Source organism: Schistosoma mansoni, chromosome 3, assembly GCF_000237925.1.
Source record: "Schistosoma mansoni strain Puerto Rico chromosome 3, complete genome".
Taxonomy (NCBI): Eukaryota; Metazoa; Platyhelminthes; class Trematoda; order Strigeidida; family Schistosomatidae; genus Schistosoma; species Schistosoma mansoni.
Genome location: NC_031497.1, coordinates 22,012,941 through 22,035,045, shown reverse-complemented (window position 1 = coordinate 22,035,045; position 22,105 = coordinate 22,012,941). Strand labels below are relative to the sequence as shown.

The window sequence follows — 22,105 nt, the reverse complement described above, 5'->3', positions numbered from 1 at the left end:
TAAAATGTCTACACTATTGTTGTTCCTTTTTCTTTGAATCATTATAATATTCTATTACTATAGTGAACCATTGAAATATGATTGAAAGTTTACTCACCTGATTATAAAATAATAACACAAGTGTAGAGATGAGTGAGTTGATTCGTTTTTTTTGTTTTTGATAGAATGAATTCCATCCATAAATGTCACATTATACCTATATGCATGTAAACATCAATAAACTGTTCTATTGAAGAATTCGCTGATATATATAAATATGGTTGCTAAGCTATTGATATGATGATGTGAAATTTAAAAAATGATATTTAACAATGAGAACAATTGAGTCTTGATTACGGAAATGTTATTTATTGTGAATTCATAGAGTATAGTGTTCTTTTTAATATTTATTATTTGTCAATGCTTGGATAACTAATTCTACAGTGTATCATACTACAATGAATTCTGCGGTAATTTCATTATTACTATGGTTATTAATTTACATTCATAATTAGTATTATTTTACTGACCATATAATTTCAAGTTTAAAAGTTTCTTTTATACAGTTGTTTTCTTAGCTAAACAATCGACTAGATAAATGATTAATCTTATTATTGAAAACTGCCACATAACAGTTTATTTGTATTGTGGCTACCGAACTAATGTTTATACAGTTTAGTATTATACTTCTTGTAATAATCATAAAGGATAAACATGATATTGGTCAATAATCAGTGATTATATTGTAAATATCTCAGTCATACGGGAGGTCAGTGGCGGTTCAAATAGCTCGATTGAGTAACATCTTAAATTGTGAAGCTGGATGATGCAGTAGCAAATTCTTCAGGAAACATGAGTTCCCTTAATATAAAATGAATGCCTTGTTGACTAGTACCGACTAGCGTAAAACCTAAGTCCATGGTTTCTTGTCGACCATTTTTCGACCACCTTACATCTCAAAATAGTGTATACTATGTCCACTTGCGTAGATTAGTGGCTACATTGAAACTTCATCGACTGAACTCAATCACTAATAGAGGACTGGATAAACGTAATATTGGTCATTATTCAATGCTCAATCATTTATAATTATAATTGGAATTAATACTATAGAGTAGGAGAAAATAAAGTTTTACCAGGTTAAGTACATAAACGATTTGCTTAGAAAAAAACAGCTTTCTTTTCCAACAGATTGAATTTTTAATGAAACATTGCCAAGATCATCCATATTTAGGGGTTCTAAATTTTAGAGTATATAATAGAAATTTACTCTCAAATGCATATAATAAATAAGTACTATTAATAAGTGTTTCAGTCAGTCAGCTACAACGTAGGACCAGGCACATTTATGCATCGGTCCAATTTGCCATAACTCATCAGCACAAGATGAACATCGAATTCATAGAAGTAGTTGATTTAGTGGTGTTAATATATAAAAGAAAGGTTGTATATAAGGATATGGTACAGGAAGAAGGACAGATATGAAGCAATTTTAAACTTAGGAAGATAAAGAGTGTATACACCTGCGCCATTGTGATCGATTCTGAGTCATGTCACCTAGAGTCTCCAACCATTGGTTAGTGTTTGCATTCAATGGTTTTCTTTCTGTAGCAAATTTATAACCTAGTGATATATTAAGTGTTCCAGCATGACTATTTTATTTACATGTGTTTATATATTGAATACTCCATAGCATGTACAGTTTTCAGTTATCTAAGATCCAGGAGATTAGATTTTTGTTTATTTCAATATAAACATTGACAAGTAGATCCGAATATGCATGACTGTTGATACTGATGTTTTCATTTTTTTATTACAAGTTATAAGTCATTTCAGAGTCAATTAACTATAGTTATGATATGTTTCACAATATTATCGCTTATTATTTTTTAAAATTATATCATATGGTAGATAGAACCAAATCATTTCAAATGATCTACCGTACACCATTTCCATTTTCCAAACGAGTTTCAATCTCTCCTCTTACGCATAGAGAAGTCATAGGAATTCGAGCGTATTAACTTTAGTTTATTTATTTAACAAAAATATGCAACATCCTTATCTCTTCGTCAGCCTCAGAAAATTTAATAGATGATTTCTCACATCTCTTATTTGTTGTTGTTTTTCTTTTTCACCCTCTTTCACTATCTATATACATGTACTAATTATCTGGAGTATTTTATGAATTTTCATATACAAAAAATATAAAGCTTATCATTATTTTAAAGGAATAATTGATTTTATAAAGTACGGTGCTAAGGCAAGCCAACAAATAGTTTATTTACCGATTTAATTGTTGATAAGAAATTATAATTAGAAATCACGAGATGTAATCGTTCATACTTAATACAAAATTGATAATACGAGTATTTATCCACCATTTATAAATAAAACATTAAAACAAATTATGAAATGATTATAATTCGCTTATCCAATGCTTCCAGGTTTTCCATGATGGTTTAGCTTCAATTGACTCATGATCTCAACTCTATAAAATTACTAAAATCTCCACAAAACCCCCTTCTGATAAAAAAAATTAGTCGTTTATCCTTTTATTCTATTATTTTTTTTAGAATTTTGAGTTAAATGTTTTGTATAAGTTGATACATTACAGTATGATATAAGTATACTTTCTTTTACTATACTGATATTAATTCTATCATTATTTTTATCTGATGATGTGTCCCGACGTACAATGTTTTATGGTGTAGAAGTAGGTTGGAAGAAAGCTAGGGGCGGCCAGACCAGAACGTGGCACAAATCCATGAAGTTACTGACAAATGGATTGAGCCATGTTAGTAGGTGTAGAATACCTGGTTGGGATCCGCGAGATGATAACAACCGATGATTAAAGAGCTTGAATGACATGGCTCGAAATAGTTTGCAATGGCGAAGGTGCATCCACTCTGTGTTCTCCCAAATTCTAATCTTCTTAATTCTTCATGTCTTTATCTTTTTCTCTTTCCAAATTTATTTCACTGGATTATACTCCTTGAATAACTTCAAATTCTAATCTTTCCGATTACTGTTTATACTTTTACTACTTATACCACTATGGGATTTGAATTGACAACTGCATCTGTGTGCTAATGTGGTATGGCAACTCGAAGTGATGTACGTACGTACGAAGTTCTACGTTGTGACTGATTGACTGATGATGTGCAACTTATTTCACACTATTCTTTAGACTATAATCACTAAAAGCGCATGTATGTCTATCAGCAGAAATATTAAAAAAAAACACTCTTATTTCAAGAAATTTTATGAGACATAACCTTATGGTTATTCGAGTAATATAGATTCATACTAAAAATAGTGGTATGGAATTAATCTTAAAATAGGAAAGAGTTGCGAGACTAGATACAACTTAGTAGTTTTGAATAGTAACGAATGATATGACGAAATTGATGTACTTCTTATGTGAAAGTATGTGTGTGTTCCAATGGACTTAGTATCATGGTATTTAACCGATGGTTAATGACGTCATTGTTTTTATTGAATAATATTTTATGTTATATAACATTGTGAACAATATAAATTGACTTTAGGTTGAAATCGCCAACTTACTAAGAATTCTCATTGAATAAAGATCTGAATGTATAATGAATGAGAGTACATGACATTAATCCGGTTTTCGTCGACTAAATAATTGTTTATTTATTTCTAAAATTCATATTGCTTTATGCTACTTTGTGTTGTGACTAGCTGAGAAATCTATGTCGCGCGTTTCGCCTTATTTGAGACTCGTCAGCTAGATGTACTTGCATCCCGATGTTGATATTTAAGTGGAAATCCTTAAAAAATGAGACCATTTCGATTTTTAAAAAGTATTGACTTATATTTTTACATTCCGCTCATTGAGTTAAATCATATTTCCGTAAAATAGTTTTACCTACTATTCTGCATGTATTTACAGTTTATTTTAATAAATGTCTTCAGTTTTTTACACGAAATAATCACTGTCACACAGATTTCATAATGATTATCTTAACCGTACAAAATGCTTATTCTACATGATCTCTGTAAAGCTGTTTAGGATAATCTATAATGTTAGTGTAATGAACAGAACACGACTGGGGACAATCGAATGTATTAAAGCATAAATTACAGACCATCTCACTAAATTCTTATAACCATACAGCAAACAGTTAATTTGCAAAATAACAATCAATTGTCTCAATCTTCACTGTTCCTTCTGTGAATATCAGTCCATCTTCTCTAATTCCATTGTTCATGCATTTTCCTACCAGTTGCTCTTCATTTCAGTTCTTTCCTTATCGGTCTTCTGCCAAAATACATTCTATGTCTGACCATCGCCATATACTACTTATACGGATATAAGTAGACCACACCGCATTAGAACTTCTAAAATTTATTTTCCGTTTGTTATATATCGTAGACCTGAATTGTTTTTAACCATTTAATGAGTTTGAATGGGTATTCATATATTGCTTAAATAAAAAAGCACCAACCTTTTGTTTATGATATTGTAGTAAACAATGATGAAGTAGCGAGTATTCATTAGAATTAATTATTCCAAAAAAATTCCACATTTTGTTCAAGAATTAAAAATAAAAAAAATATCCTGGTTATCAGTTCTACTGTCTGGAATTACCTAAATTCTGTTTTCTGAATGAGTAGCATCCTTATGTATATGTAAAGATATTCAGGCTGTTTATAAATTGAAATATTATTCTTATATGCATATGAACATTTGTCATAATTTAAACAAACAATTTAGTAAAATCGGACCGAGGAGGAAACCGAGAGAGGAAGTTTAGTGTTGAAAGTTGAGGTAAGAGGAATAGTAAGAATTGAAGAAGGAGATTGATTATGAATACAGTGGTCTTGAGTGCTGTTAGAGGTATGAGGGCAGTTATCACCTCCCGGTTGCCCACACCGTGGAAGGGTTTTTCTAGAGGTACCTGTTATATCTGTGGCCGAGTGGATTATTAGTTGAGGGGTGAGGTGATGAGACCGTCAATTAGAGAGCAGCGAATTATCGACTGGAGCAGTGACTCGAAACCCGAACGAGCAGACTAGAGTGCTAACCGATCCTGCGATCTGCCTAACCCAGCCAGTTGAGTCCAGAACACAAATAACAGCCTCAGTGGTATGAATCATTATTCACAAGCATACTGGGTTTATATACTAACCAAACAGACCACATGTACCAAAAAATAGATAAATAACATTTGTACAATAATTGGCCAATGTGGCTATGGATAGGGGGAAAGTAATCAATAACAATAGTTCAAAGGTCAAAACAAAGGTTATGGTAAGAGGAACACGAATACAATTAGGTCAGTTATTTAACAACTATACAATAGGAATTAGGCATATTACCTTTGACCATAAATATACATTCATGATTCACCAGGGGATATAACAGTACCTGAAAAGGAAATTGGATTAGAAGTGGTCTTAATTACCTGAGAGCGTGACCGCAGTGCCCAAGGAACAAATGCTTGAGGTCGGTCACACACGACCTTTTTGTGGGTAGTTTTTGTGTTAGCTCCGTAGTTGTTGGGACCTTACCACCCGAGACGGATATCCGTGGGATAAGGTGAGGTGTGCATTTTTAGGGTCGACCTTTTCTAACCCCACCTCTCCTCGTGGGAAGGCAACATCGCTGTTATGCTGGTTGTCTGAAGGAAACACCTTACTGCTGTCACACCTCTGTACAGTCATTAGTACGACTTCGCCTTCGGACCTTGGGTTTGCTGCTTTTAGTCTCACCGCTCTTCAACCGACCTGCCTGGCATGGTAGGACCTTGAGGAACGATTATTCCAGCCAGTATAGCTCGATTGGTTCATCACGATAGGCAAGCTCGACCACCACGTCAAGGTAGCAGCAACGGTCGGGATACAATCAAACAGAATATATTGAAGACAGTTGTAAAAATTATGTTTGAAATAATCTCAGTAATGGAAATTTAAATAATTCCAACTTTTTTCCTGGTAAACTAATTAGAGCCTCTTCTAGTGTTGTAACAATTTATAATTTAGCTGTTTTGTAATTTTCACTACTTTGTGGAGTTGAACTCAGAGTAAATTGTTACTGCGTGGATATTCTCTTGATAGGTTTGAGAAAAACTAATACTTTTTTTCATCCTGTAAGAGTTAACATTCAATTAACTGACTAGTAATTCAGTTAATTCTAATGTCTGTTTACAGGTAAAACCAGATACATTTGAGAACTCATCTGTCGATACTGTTCATACTATAGAACGTAAACCTAATGATAATAATAATGATAATGAATATGTGCAATCTGTATATCATGAAGATAATAATCAAACAGATTTTCCAGTTTGGATTACATTTAAACAAGGATATGTTTCTGGAAAATTTCTTGGTTCACTACCTAATGGACGATGTCGTGTGATCATTCTACCAGGACAAGAAGTAATTGAAGTGAATTCTGAAGATGTTGAACGTGTAAGATCTCATAACAATGTATATTATGTATCATATAAATTGAATTTTATCATTATTTAACTCCAATGTTTACTTGTTTCCTCATTATTCCTAATTTTTTCTTAATTGCTTCCAGGTTTTCCATGGTGGTCTAGCTTCAATTGACTCACGCTTTCAACTATGAAAATACTAAATCTCCATAAAACCCCTTCTGATAAAAATAATTATTTATGCTACTAATGCGAGTTGTTTAAGCAGATTGACTAGATTACTAATAAGTATTTGTTCCTCCTTTATATATATTTTTGTCAAGTCGATTGTTATTCAGTTTAGACGACATTTACTGCTCAATTAAAAAGTGAAATTCAGTTTTATTTAAAATAATCGAATGATTTTTATAAAATATCAAACTGGTCTATTCTTGCCTGTCAGACAGACCGACAGATATTAACATTTTCTATCGTAGGAATACTATAAAAAATATTTTTAATTCACGGATAGTTATGAACAATGTAGGATCTGGGATAAATATAATTAGGTCTAAGTTGCCAAACATCAAAATAGAAAAAGAATAAGTGGATAAATTAACATGACGAAAAGTAAAGTACCGATGATTCTAAAACGTTTTTACGTAGAAATCGTATTTTAAAATGTAAATAATAATAATATTCATCCAAGTCTGTTGTAGAGATATCAACTCACTGAAGACAATCAGTGAATGGTTGCTCAAACATCGTGGATTGGTTGAAGTTAAACATTAACACTGTTGGATACCGGCTCAGTGGTCTATCGGTTAAGTGCTCCGGCGCAAAACAGGTAGGTCCTGGGTTCGAGTCTCGCGAGTGCGGGATCGTGGATGCGCACTGCTGAGGAGTCCCACAATAGGACGAAACGGCCGTCCAGTGCTTCCAGGTTTTCCCTGGTGGTCTAACTTCAATTGACTCATGAATTCAACTATGAAAATACTGAAATCTCCACAAAACCCCTTCAATGTTATCCTGTACTTTTAATTCCACGAATTGATTGTTTTTTCACTGAATCCTGCCTTTTATAATTAATTTCTCGTACTACTAATAATATTTTTGATACTCCGATGACTCTGGAATTTGTCCTGATAGTTTCATCTTGTTATGCTGATGTTGTGTGGTGTTGACAATTTGAAATTATTCATATATATATCAGGTTCAACATTGTTTATGAATGACTGAGTCACTTGATTTATATTAACAAACAAAACTTTTAACTTTATCCTTTTTTAAAAAAATGAGTTTAATTGTTTTTTCTCCCGTTTTATCCCTTTTTGTTCAATAACAAAAAACATTTTGTAGGCGAATCCGCCTCGTTTCGATCGTGTCGATGACTTAATTAAATTGCGTTATATTAATGAATCCAGTGTAACACATTCATTTATTCAACGATATGGATCTGGTCTAATATTCACATATGCTTCAGGCATCAATCTAATCAGTATTAATCCAATGATGCCTTTGAATATTTATTCAGATAAAGTGAGTTCTAGAATCCTTTAAGAAGTATGATTTTTTCAGGTCTCTTACTCACTCTCTTCCTCTTTCTCTCTCATAGTAATGCTTGTAAGGGTTCGTATTACATGAACGCTAAAACTAGAATGCAGATACATCCAATTGACGAGTTCCAAATGTGATGAAACACGCGTCCTGGATTCCACTGTCGGCGACTACCCAACTTCAATAAGAACTATCATAGTAACAGTTCATTGTAATATGAGTTCATAAATATTTTATGGTAAAATTAAGGTAGTTAAATAACTATCGAAATATGTTTAGTTCACAGGATATTTTTAGCTTGAATGATTATAAACTGTGTTTCATTGAAAACGACTATTTTATCCTCTCTTCTCGTTTCTTGACCTACGGTCATTTATTTACTGAGTTGTGAGATAATTCTTCCTCGAATGAATAAACTTAATACTTGTTTGTTAGTCAATTCACTTACGAAGAACAGTAAGATAGTTTATATTGGTTCCATTCTGTTTGAAAGCATCTTGATATTTAGTCATATAAATTTTTCTGTTTACAATGAAGTAATTATTTATTGTTATCATCAAGAGAACGAAATTGTAAGTCGGTTACAATGAGTTTATAACATTTATTGATGTTATACACCATAGTTTGTGGGATAATGACTGCAGCAATCACATTCAAAATTCTTTCATGCTGTAACTTGAAGATATGTTCATCATCCTGAATCTTTCCTGACTACTACAAAAACGTTCCGTTTAGACAACTAGAACAAGTTTCGTATTGACCTTCATACAGTGAAAATGTTTGACAGTTTACACTTTTTTGACTAGGTGAATTTAGCAATGAACCTTTGGAAATCAAAGTGGTAGTCTGAAATTAGCACACTTGCCGGGAAATATGAAGATTACGGGTTTGATTCCTCTCAGGGTTGTGGGTATAGACTATTAAGAAATTCTATACTAATACAAAACAGTAGTAATCGTTCAGCTAGAAAAAAATTTCTTTTATATTACAGAAATCTAGTATCATTCTACATGAATCTTTATATATATTCGTTTAATATCCGTTTACTATATGAAACAAGCGTTTTACGCGAATAGTCTTGCAACATATAACTGATGTCACTTTATTTATATGATCTAAAACAAGATAATATCAAAATTATGTTGTAATAAATTTGCTCCACAAATATATGTGAAAAATATAATTATAAAGAATAAATAGATTGTATCTAGCAGTGAAATCCAGGACGTGTGTTTCATCTCGTATAGAATATGATATCTGAGTGTGCTCTCATCATTCGATTTAGAATAACCATAATTCAATCCTGCTTATCAACAACGACAACAATTAGAACCTTACTAACAATAATGTAAACTTGATGCCTGTTGAGCAAGTTAATGACTACCTGAACTAAATAACTCAGTGGATTACTCATTGACGTTTGAAGAGAAAGGTTTTAGGTTCGAATCTCAATGTGAACATCAACACTGTGATCTAAGAACACACAGTCGATGAGTCCCGAATAGAATGGAACACACATCTTAGATTCCACTGTTAGCGATAATCCGTCTATATTATAAGGAGTGTGATGAAATTTTTACACTTTAACAATCGATGGAGGATAGAAATACGCTAACAAAAACCGATCATAATCCAGTCTTGAATATCAATAATGGGTATAATTCATATCTTCAATGATAATGATATTTGAAAGTTAGAATTTTATTTTTCTTTTTAGCTGAGTTACTGTAGAAATTGTTAGAAAGCCACTTAACAAATTAAGCATTATTATTCTTTCTTTGGTAATATTGTACTGGACAAACTTTTTACTGTAGATACTTTCAGAATGGGTCTTAGTCGAATGTTTCATATTAGAAACTACTTAGGAGTAGTAATACTTACCAATTGTAATCCATATAATAATTATATATTTTTATGAACAAGTTGTGTAACAAATAAAGAAGAACTTGGTGTCAAACTATACAACTTGGGTTTTTCTAGTTTTTTGTTAGATAAAAACAAATGAGAATGATATACACTATTATTTGTAATTTTCTTTCGTTAACTTATTATAAAGGTGATGGATTTATTTACTAATTGTCAAGTACGCTATGATATGCCACCGCATGTATACTCTGTTGCACAATTAATTTTGGCTCGTTTAAAACGACGTTTATTCTACTCCATAGTTAATATGGAACAACAACAAAATCATATGAATGGAAACCCAGTATATCATTTACCATGTTCCATAAGTCAACAAGTTTTATGCTTGTTAGGTCGTTCCGGTTCTGGTAAAACACACATTTCTAATGATGTATTCACTTACATGATTTATCAATCTGAGAAATCGATTAATCATTTTAATCACTCAAATAATGATGGTAATAACAGTATCATATCAAATAAAATCAATGGTAAATAGTTTGTTTTTTCCTTATTATTATTATACATGTTTTTTGCTACGATGATACCGAGTGAAATTAAAGATAATTTGTTTGTTTGCTTTGATCTCTTCATGCTGTTCAAATTTAATGTCTTTTTTTTAAACAAGCAAACAAACATGTAAGCAGGAGGTGTTTAAATTTTGCACCATTACAAATACAATATATATAAACCTAGTTTGAAGGAGGAATTTTTACAAGTGTTGGTAATCGATTTCGATCAGGTAGTTAATATGGTTAGGTTACAAAAATTTCTAGCAAGATATGACAAATGATTTTACCATTTATCCATTACTTGATAACATATAGTATTGGGAAAATTTGTCGATGAGTTTCATATGAAAATATAAAACATCCCATTTATCTTAATAAGAATATTTTGTTTTAAACAGTAGTAAGAGATTTTCATTATTATTATTATTATTATTATAGAATAAAAGTTGGAATGAGATTATATAACACTTAGTTATTGTATTAAAACAATCCTAGTGACCGTCGTCATCGTTCACAAACAGACTAGTGGTTAAGTTTCATTTTCGTATATCTAATCATAGTTGTTACATTGTACGTTGTATTCTGATTGTGATAGACTGCTCAATACTGGAAGACAGTAGTAAGCCAGTGTATTGTGCAAAGATTATGTATATTCCAAACACCTAATTTAATAAGAGCTTATGCTTACAAACCTATGCCTAACCTTGACATTACTCACGCAATTTTCCTGTCACATTCGATCGATAGTTGTTACAGAATTTTAATCAAATGCTTACAAACCACACATACCTTCTAATTTCGAAGACCATGTTTTATACCAACAGAGCAATAAAGTCTGAGCTGTTGGAACGGTAAAGTGACGCTTTGACAAACTAGTGGATATCACACTCCACCAACTCCAAATATTAATATTCCTTCTGTACAACAAACCGAATTACCCATTATATCCTAAGTATGGTTCGATGAGCACATATTCAAGTTGGTTTTGTAAACTGTTTCAATAGAGTTAACTGTAATAACCCATTGTTCACTCAAACCAAATTAGGTAGAATAACCTTGAAATATAAGATTTAATTAATCAAGCATGGATCTTGCAAGCCAATGAGTTATAAATTCCCACATTTATGCGTGCAAATGTCATTGAAGAACGTTAGTTAACTTCGTATTTCCGTTTATCATTGAGATATAATTATATGTATCGTTTCCATTTTGTTTACATGTTTCATGGTGACATCTACTATTTACGTAATAAGTAATAATGGTTCTAATAGACAATCATCCACTTATTTGCATGTTTCATTTATATGTCTTTCTTTTTTGGAACTGTAGAATGTCGTTTACGTGCACTGTTCAATATGCTTGATTCATTTACCTGTTCACGTATTATTCTCAATACAAATGGAAGTCGAGCATTACGTTTATTCTCATTAGAATTTGCTAATATTCATTCTTTACCAATAGTTAATCAACCGGAAGATATTAGTTTAATTGTAACAGGTCTGACAACAAGATTATTATTATTTGAACGTAGTCGTGTCACTGATCGTCCCGAAGGGGAACCTAATTTCCATATATTTTATTATATGTTAGCCGGTCTGGATGAAGGGTCAAGGTTAGTTTTTGTAATGTTTTATAATATATTCAAAATTACTTGTTGACTAGATGTTGATAGGTCTCTGTGTTATAAGACAGATAGTGGAACGATTGACTCTGCTCCAACCATAAAGTAGAGTGGTTCAACATTCTGTATTTTTTTTAGTATTTTTCTGCTGATGAACAGCTGTTCTTTAAATTATATCAGTCTGTGATGAAAACTATCCTAAGGCTTCATACTTACCTGCTTGTATGACTACTACAAATGATGTTATCAGAATAATGTTAGATATCATCACCCTGTGAAATAAGGTAAACTGACATGATCTTATCTGATCTACGGACTAGACTGACAAATTCGCCTAGCCTGGTAATGAAAAATTCGGCGAGACCGAAGGGTTGGAGCCCCGCGTGCGGGATCGTGGATTCCCATTGCTGAGGTGTCCCGTACTGAGATGAGACGCCCATCCGGTGCTTCCAGGTTTTCGGTGGTGGTTTAATATTGATCCATCCATTATCTGAATGAAAACTCACAATCTCCACAACCTTATACTGAGATTGCCAAATTATCAACGAAATTAATCGTCTAAATTATTGTTGTATTTTGAAGTAGTTTACGATTTCTGCAATTTATAAACGATTGGAAAATGTTCCTTAATAGCAGCGGGATCTATGTATTCAAGAGACCTCAGCGACTAATCTTCAAAGCACTGACAATAATCCCCTACGCGACTGAAGAGGGAAGACAGAAAATCGAGAAAATCTTGATGTTGCAAGAAATAAAAATTGTAATACACTAATTCTGTCTATGTAGCGACAACTATGGCCTTGGAACACATGACAAAAGTTCTAGGCTAAAATCGAAGACAACCACTCGCGATAATGGCAAACGTTAGTGAAGAAACGTAAATTAAAAAATTACGAAGGACTTCTTTTTATCAGAATTACTGTTAAATGTCTGGCAGCATATCATTTCGTTCACAGTGTAGTGAATTATTTTCCCCTTAGTAACCAATGTTCTTAAGTGAATACCTTGTTAAATAGCAAGCAGTTTTTACCTACTAGTAGTTTTTTATATTTATCTTACTGGTTCAATATTCTCTAATTTTGTATAACCTTAATTAATATAATAATATATATATATAATATATATATTATATATATAATATAAATTACGTAGATAACCTGTTCTATGTTTGAAAAATCCACACAATTTCAAGTCCTTTCTTGATCGTTTTAGTTTACAGTTATCATATTGTATGAATACATACTGTTATTCTACTCATCACTTCTTTTACCTCATGTTCTTTAGTTGTGTTATTGAATAATAACCGCATGCATTATAAACGGTAATCTCTAAGTATTACTATTCAAATTTTTATAATGATTCACCAACTTCAACGGTTTCATTTTCGTGTTCTTATCATTCATAATCTCTTGCACAAACTACTTTTCTATGATCTAAACGATAATACGTTCACATTAGTTGACCACTATGTTTTAACCAAATGGCTTATTGTCTAGTCATTTATTCTGTTCTATTCTATTGTCGTTAGTATTGTCGGGTTTATCTTATTTGTGTGAAACCTAAATTCAACCCTTTTTTTCAGTTGTCTGAGACCTTTGACATTCATGCTTTTTTATCAGTTTGTTTTAAAAATAAACAACGATTAATATTTCATCTTTTAGAATTTGATTTGTATCTTATTGTTCATTTTAGACGAGAATTATTTTTAACTGATCTGGATGTGCCAAACTTGTTTATGACTCGTTTACATCGTGTAAGTCATTGTATTTTGATTGTTTAGATTGACATTTTCTCTAAGTAATTAAATATATTTATATTCTGAAAACAATTACAGAATGAATGTTAATCTACAAGCGTAGTCAAGGTGATAAAAAATGAGGGGAACATTTTAAGAATGTAGGGTTTTCATCATTTAAAAAGATGAAGTTCATGAATTATTTTGATTTAGTAAATGTCACTGAGTTATTAGTAGTTTGAACCATGAAATGCGATCAAAAGATTTAATCAGAGAGGACCTAATTTTACATCACGACATCCTCGCAATCAGTTTGTAAAATAAATCATTTCCAAGGAAATTGAATTAACATTTTCAATATTTTTTATCCTAAGATTAATACATGTCAATTCTCTAACTGCAGTACTCAGTGTAGACGGGTTCGGTTTTTCTAGAACATCAATTATTTCAAAGTTGCAGTAATACCTTGCTATTCAGTACATGGTTTATAACTGCATATCAGTCGGTGATGATATCGTGATGAAATCTTGTCACGGATTCAGAAAGATTTATTGACTATTCTAACTTCTGTCACTTATGGCATAAATGGAGTGTCGATCTGCCAAACAAGCTATAAGTATATTGATCAGCAGTTTGTTCTGTTCTACTTACGGATGTGAAATGTGACCTTTTAAAATAAAGGACATTTGTAGGTAACTTATATTCGATCATGGACACCTTCGAAGCATTGCTCGCGTTTACTTGGATTACTGAGTGAACAATGCTGAAGTTAAACACAAAGTACTAGGCGCAAATGGCGAATCGGTTATTAACATAATAAATTTTCATCGAATAAGGTGATTAAAACAAATTAATTTTGCCCAATAACTACCTAGCTCGACATAGATGCATTTGTACATTTCTTTTGCTTAGATTTTGAGTTTTGACATTATCTTATACATTGCATTCCATGAATTGAGTGTTTATTTTTGAATACTACTGTTTACACCATGGTCCTTCCTATTTTTACTGTTACTGTTTCTACTTCAATCACTCTGCAATTTGTATTGTTAATTTCATCGCATTATGTTGATATGGTGTGGGATGGCAACTTGAATTGATTCACATATATGTCAGATTCTACATTGTTCATAAGTGATTAAATTTTGATGAACAAGAACACGGGGTGGGACAATCGAATGTATTTAAGCACAAACTACAGACTATCTCACTAAATTCTGATAACCATACAGTCAACAGTTAATTTATAAAATTACAATCAATTGTCTCAATCTTTATTGTTCCTTCTGCAAATATCAGTCCGCCTTCTCTGACTTCATTGTTCATGCATTTTCGTACCGATTGCGCTTCATTCCTGTTCTTTCCTTATCGATTTTCTACCAAAATACATTCTATGTCTGACCATCACCATATACTACTTATATAGATATAAGTAGACCACACCACAAAATGACTGATCTAATAACATACTTCATGGTATTGTTTAAGTCTTATCACTTTATATACTGTAAAGTATTAGTATGTTACTACGACATTGTTATTGACTCATCAAAATTTTTTTCTAAAGGATTGCATTTTAGTCTTTAGTTTAGTGATGTCATGTTTAAGACCACTTAACAGCGTATCCATTTGATGATAGATATGAAGATGATAGTAAGTAATAATATTAAGAACTGTACTTCACATTTAAATGACTAAAATCAGAATTCATATTTTACATACAAATAAGTGTTCATTGTGTGGTGAGTATATATATACAACATATACATAGTTTTTCTGTCATAGAAATGTGTTGTGTTTGAATAATATGCACATATATTGTTATTCTTTCGCTTTTCTATATGATTGACATCTGTATGTTTGTTTTGGCAGCATTAATTTCATTCATTCATTCGTCTTCAGGTTAATAATTATTATGTTATTATGTTATTATTACTGTTGTGTGTATCGTTGTCCGATTTTCGCTTGCCTACCTTCAAAACTTTGATTAACCAAATACTCACTCGGATTAGTAAAAAGAAAAATACCTTTGTTAAAATGCTTTTTTCTGATCTTAACTAAGAACTATCCAAAAATGGTCTTCGTTGATCGATTAATTTATTAGTACAGATTTAGGAACTAAGAAAGAAATAGGGTGTTAGCAGGACTCTGTGATGTGGATTTGTAGGGAACGAATATAGTAGGATTCAATTAATCATGTATTGTACGTGTTCATATAACAGTTGAATATAACACTCGTTAATTAAAGTGAACTTGAAACTTAACTGATAGTTGGCTCCCATTTTTCGGTTTATAGATTATAATGAGCCAATTTATTTATTGTTAATTGACTTAAAGCCTGTACAATCAAGGATTTATTTGCTGTAAAAATTTAGTTATCATTCCTGTCTAGAATAATCATTTTTCTGTTTCCAAGAAAAACTTTATTATTGCATAGAAGCAAAATAAACTTTCATTTCTGTCAACAATTTACATCTTTTGATATGAACTTTGTAAGCGATCATCACTCTAAGAACCTTCCCAAATAGTAGTAGTAATATTAGTTGTAGTAGTAGTCGTAGTTGTAGTAGTAGTAGTAGTAGTAGTCATCATATGATCTCAATAATTTATAAATGATCTACTTATTAATAGATTATATATGGAACTGGGTTCGAATCCATGGTTCAGTAGCTGAGAGATGAACACCTTAATCATTGACCCACCATTTCTCTTATGTGGATTTATGTACACTGATCAGGGGACTTTTACACTGGGCTGGAACAATCGTCCAATACTTTTCCATGGCTTTTAATATGACTTTAATTGATATCATTGTGTAAAAAACTCATTTCAAAACTATACCAATCTTTTCATTAAAATAAACCTTAAAAAAATTGAAATTACTGAAGTTGAATGCTGGATGTAGCCAGTATGTTTTGGGAGATGATCATACTATTTATATAATCATTATATTGGGATAAGCGTTTTCTTGCTATCTATTATTTTGGCTAAATAAGCTGATTTAATTCCGTCCAAAATTCACCATAATATTGTTTATCTTGACTGATCACTAAAGAATTGTAGCCGTTAACTTCCTCTTCATTGAATGATTAAGCAGCAATTGAATAAAAATCCTGTTTTGTAATAAAATAAATTTTAATTAATTTATTAAAAAACAGCTTTGTCTATATTTATTTTTGGATTGATATCATGAATGAATAAGTACTAGACCACCATTGAAAATCTGGAAGTACTGGACGGTTGTTTTGCCCCTGCATGGGACTCTTCATCAGTGCTCATCCATGATCCCGCACGCGGCACTTGAACCCGAGACCTTCAGTCTCGCACTGCGCGCTAGTCGATTCATGATATCAATTTAAACTTAACAATTTCCACAATCCTTTACTGATAACTATATCTATTTGTTTATTTAGGGACTGAACTTCCAGTTCATACCATAAGTTGACTGAATTATTGATCGACGTTATAATTTTCAGGTCATATTAAGTAATTATCTTTTGTGTATAGATTTAGAATCCCTTTATTTGTAATTAGTTTGTTGAAATCTGATAAATAACGGTTAATTATATATTAATTAATGGATGATTATAGTTGATTAAAGGACTTACTTTGCAACAAACAATAGAGCTTCAAGTTAAGATTTTCAAGTGAAAATGAATTAGTTTAACTGTGTTAGTGGGACATAGATTGATTTAAAGCATGTTTCATGCACGATTGTGTTAGTGCACACTGATTGGCTAATTTTTATTCACTCAGCAATGTTCAATACTTGGAGAAAACTCTAGAATCTTCTCATGTAAATACTATAAATATACTAACGTTTCTCTTATTGTGCTTCTTGCTTCCATCTACCCTTGTTTTTTGAAATATAATTTCTTTCCTGTTCAGCCGTGTTCTGATTTGGGGAATTGTTGAGTGAATAGGTGTCCAAGAGTACTAAGCAACAGGAATAGTTGGGTCGTAAAAAGAGAAATTATAACAACCTGGATGTGAAAGTTTACTAATTAAACTAACCAAATATGTTATTACCATTATTACTTAATTATGTGATATCTGTCTAAGATTGGAACATTGGAAATATAGGTACAGTGTTACTATGCAACTAAGGTTTTAACTAATGTGTTATTCTTTCCTCATCTCCCCTTTATTATTGTGGTTTTTAAGATTTCTGATCATTTTTCAATAGTCGATATTTTTTTTAAAAAATAATTTTAATTTCAAATGATATAATTAATTAATATCAGAAATTTATTCGTTGCAGTCCCCTATGCGGGATCGTGGGTGCACACTGCTGAGGAGTCCCATATTAAGAGGAAACGGCCATCGAGTGCTTTCAGATTTTCAGTGGTGGTCTAGTTTAGATCAACCGATGAATTCAACTGTTTAAATACTACAATCTTCACAACTCCTCATACTGACAATACTGTTTTGTTTATTTATTTAAATAAAATTTAGCCAGAAGACAAAATATCAGCTAAAAAATTTTGGCAACAATTATGTCATGATGCTGAATTATTACAATTTGATATAAAAAATGAATGGTTAACAGGAGGGATAACACGTTTATTAGCTGTAATTTATCATTTAGGTTGTGCTGGATATTGTAATGAAATCAATGAAGAAAATTTATTATATTTTACAAATTATCAATCAGCACAATATGCTGCTTATTTATTACATTGTTCATTGGATACATTAAATGAACTTATATTTAATCCAGTACTACGTAAACCAACAACAAATCATCATCATCATCATCTTAATGAGAATAATAATGATAATCAAAATTGTATAAAATGGACGGCTAAATATTGTTTACATGCATTTGTACAAGATTTATACAATATGATTGTAGATATATTAATTAGTCTAATTAATCGGTATGTTTATTTGTGTAAATGAAATGGGTATTTTAAAAATTTTTCTATTTTTAAACAAATATTGAATACGCACAGTATGCACATATGCCAATTAGAGACTGACCAGTTGCAGTCCTAAACATCAATGGGAAGATTCAAACAAACAATACTAAGTTGAATTTAAACTTTAGCCCATTGCACAAGAAAGTAGCTATCAAGACTCAGTGGCCGAGTGGATAACGTTATGGCGTTTGAAGCGAAAGGTACTGGGTTCGAGTCTCAGAGTGAATATCAACTCTGAGATGCAAGTACATCCAGCTGACGAGTCCCAAATAGGACGGAACGCGCGACAAACTGGATTCCACTGCTAGCCACTATCCATCTTTTCTTAAAATATTGAATAATATTTTACCGAAGTGGATATTTGTAATCATTGTTATTTCATTAGTTGTAAGTAATATGAATAGAAATGTGTATTGCCTACCTGATTGCTTTGTGCTGGCACTTCTTGTAGTGATCTTATAGGAATCGTTGAAAGAAATCGTATATCAGTGTAGATGTATAATTGCTAGTCGTGGTGTGACAGATGTCATCGATTTATGTATATTGAAAGCCAGAGAAACTTATGTCAGTCTCTAATACTATCATGATGTCAGTTTGTATGTAATGGATTGGGTTCGCAATGGTTCTGCTCTATAATTGGTAAACCCGATCTCTCCGAGCTGACGATGTTAGGCGACTTTTTGTGTCTCATCATTGTTTTCTCCGAAGGATCGACGACATTTAATAGCAACATCGTGTTATTAATGCCGAGGTTCAGCAATGTGTATTCGGGTACTATAACGATCATTCACTTGGTGTTACTATCCTGAATTATCGGGATATCTTATGAATGTAATCCCAAGACTTAATATGCTCTTGTTAACGGTGGCATTCTTTTTACGATTATCTCAATTCATACATCCATAAAATTTACTTAGTCTCTATATTTGATACGCGATTTAATAGCCTCGAGTTTGAGATCTATCCATGTATATTAAACTAGTGAATTGGCTGGTGTTAAAAGTCTACGTATTTCATTCAGATCAATATCATACTACCTAAACCTGAGTAGCATATTTGCATTAAATTCTATAATTCCTAGTTAGTTTATTTTTTTTTAGTAAGATGTCAGTCAACAATTTTCAATTGATTTCGCTATCTATTCCAACAAGGCACATGAATCATTTTCTATAAATAAACGATATGACATACTTCCATAGAAAAAAATTGTTGATATTTGTCATAACGTTAGTTGTTGTGGCGGTTAACAATAATGGAGATCAATCAAATTATGCATAATTACATTATTTAAAACATTATTATCACGTTTTACAGGAGCGGGAAGAATTGTTCATCTTATACTAAGGATTCCTTTTTGTATGCATTGCTAAGTTATTTGTCATCTGTTGCAAGAAACTTGGCCTAATTTCCCTCACTCTTTATATATATACATAATGATTGGATTGTGACTGATGAAATCGGTTCTCCGAATAAATTGTTAGTTTGGTCACTGGCATTATTCCAATGGTTTATATCAAGTCAATTGTTCTGTCGTGATAACTAGCTGTGGATTTATTCATATATAGTCCTTTGCGAATAAAATAATTTAATCTAGAAAATAATGGTTTCGGCGACCTCTTCAAATGCCCAGGCCACCTACTTTTCAACTGTGTAAAGTTTGCAATTATTATTCCTTTACATTTGTTTGAACTGAATATCTACGTGTGTTAACTGTACATACTTACGCATTATTATAAAAGTCTTATAAGCCCTTGCGACGCTAACTACTGGAAATTTCAAACGTAGTCACTACCATTACTGGTATATTTTCTTTCGCGTGTACACTGTGAAAAAATAAGGAACAAATACATTAAAGTCTATACATCTTATATATGATAAATGAAGAGTATTTGTAACATTTTAGCTGGTAAAGGACTTTCTTGATTTTTTTAAACCATTAAAATGGCTAATAGGTAGGTGATTTCGAATGTAACGCTCACAATTGAGGAAATTGAGTTACCCATAGAAAAACAGTGGAAGCTGATTCATAAAATCTTGGAAAAAATGAATTTAGTTTTGAAGTCACTGTCCAAGTTTGACCTCAGTCTCAAATTGTGAATAAGACTCGACGCGTGGTATGACAGAAAGGAATATTTAATAAAGAATAAATTGGATGAACATGACAATTTGTCAAAAGTTTATTTTCACCTCAGGAAAATCAGATCAAGTGAAGACACAAATTGTGACAACTCTATCTTACAAAAATGTTCACTGATCCCAATTTTTATTGATTTGTCAGTGCCATTTAAAAAAATTAGGCGTTCAGTTGCCAAATCCCAATATCCATTACAGTTGCCTAAAAGTAACCTAGTGAATTTGGTAGTAATAATCTGATTCATTTGGATAAAGTGCATAAATCTTGCAAACTTTTAAACTTTGCTTTAATAAATTGCATTCAGTTCAACTGTAATATATTTGTATGTACTGTATTGTCACTCGCTGGTCCTAAATTTTGTCTATATTATTTATTACGTTTGGCGCAATATTGCACAATCGCTGCTAAGAGTTAGCTAATGGAGCGAAGTTTTTAGTTATTGATATCACGAGCCAACCTAAGCTGGAAATCCATTAAAAACGAAGAAGCACTGAACAGCTACTTCATCTCAGTATAGCACTTTTCGGTAGTGCACACTCACGATCCCACCAGGCGTCGAGCCCAAGACCTTCGGTCTCTCAATCGAGCGCTTAATCTCTAGAATATCCTCACTGGTGGCTAATTTTGAGAGGTATTTCTCGAATTTCTAGTGAGAAGCATTGTCTAGTGGTATTCAAATATGTGAGGCGGTTACCTGGCGAGAGTAATCGAAGATGGTCACGAATTACTGCGAAATTGTTGAAGGTAGACATGTACACCACAAAATCTCGGTTTAGTAGTCTAGAGATTTAGCTCTTGTACGTTGAACCAAAGGTTCCGAGTCCTATTCCTTGTGACCGGGTTGTGGATGTGCAATGCTGAGAAGCCCAGTACGAAGATGAAACAACTGTCCAGTGGTCTTCAGTTTTCAGTGGATGTCCAAATTCGATCGGTTCGTGATATTAATGGTTAAAAACCTCCACACACTTGTATACTGATAACGTTCATAGCTATCATTTATTACATATAAGAACTCTCGTCTAAATTAGAACGAATAGTTTCACAGTATTTGAGCGCCGAGTTGAAGCTTTTAAAGCTTTTAATTCTTACAAGGAGAGACAAACAGCTGAAGCCTTATACATATGGGCTAATCCAAACAATATTAATAGGAGGGATGGAATACAATTAGCAGTGCCATGGCAGCTAATCATTAATAAGTAACAACCTGAACTCCTTAATGTTTTTTTATCTAATTCGTATCATCTAAAATGACAACAATTTACACTCAAGAATTTAAAGCAATTAGTCCCTTTTATAAATTTCGATAGAACAATGAGAAGACGTAGTTGATCTGAAAAATGTGATGTATTTG

General features: G+C 32.1%; 1 protein-coding gene and 1 non-coding gene across 2 annotated transcripts; both read left to right on the top strand.

The window, feature by feature from the left end:
• Positions 1–278: 278 nt before the first annotated feature.
• Smp_172320 (putative myosin xvIII) lies at positions 279–18,600 on the top strand (the record flags this gene model as incomplete). Its single annotated transcript, XM_018799646.1, has 7 exons — positions 279–449; positions 6,157–6,420; positions 7,728–7,907; positions 9,982–10,321; positions 11,672–11,954; positions 13,656–13,716; positions 18,154–18,600. Exons 1-7 carry the CDS (start codon positions 438–440, stop codon positions 18,598–18,600), a joined length of 1,587 nt encoding a protein of 528 aa, XP_018651414.1. The 5' UTR covers positions 279–437.
• A 177-nt stretch (positions 18,601–18,777) lies between these two features.
• Smp_tRNA_00742_Pseudo_TTG.1.1 lies at positions 18,778–18,848 on the top strand. The gene has a single exon. It is a non-coding gene (tRNA).
• Positions 18,849–22,105: the final 3,257 nt, after the last annotated feature.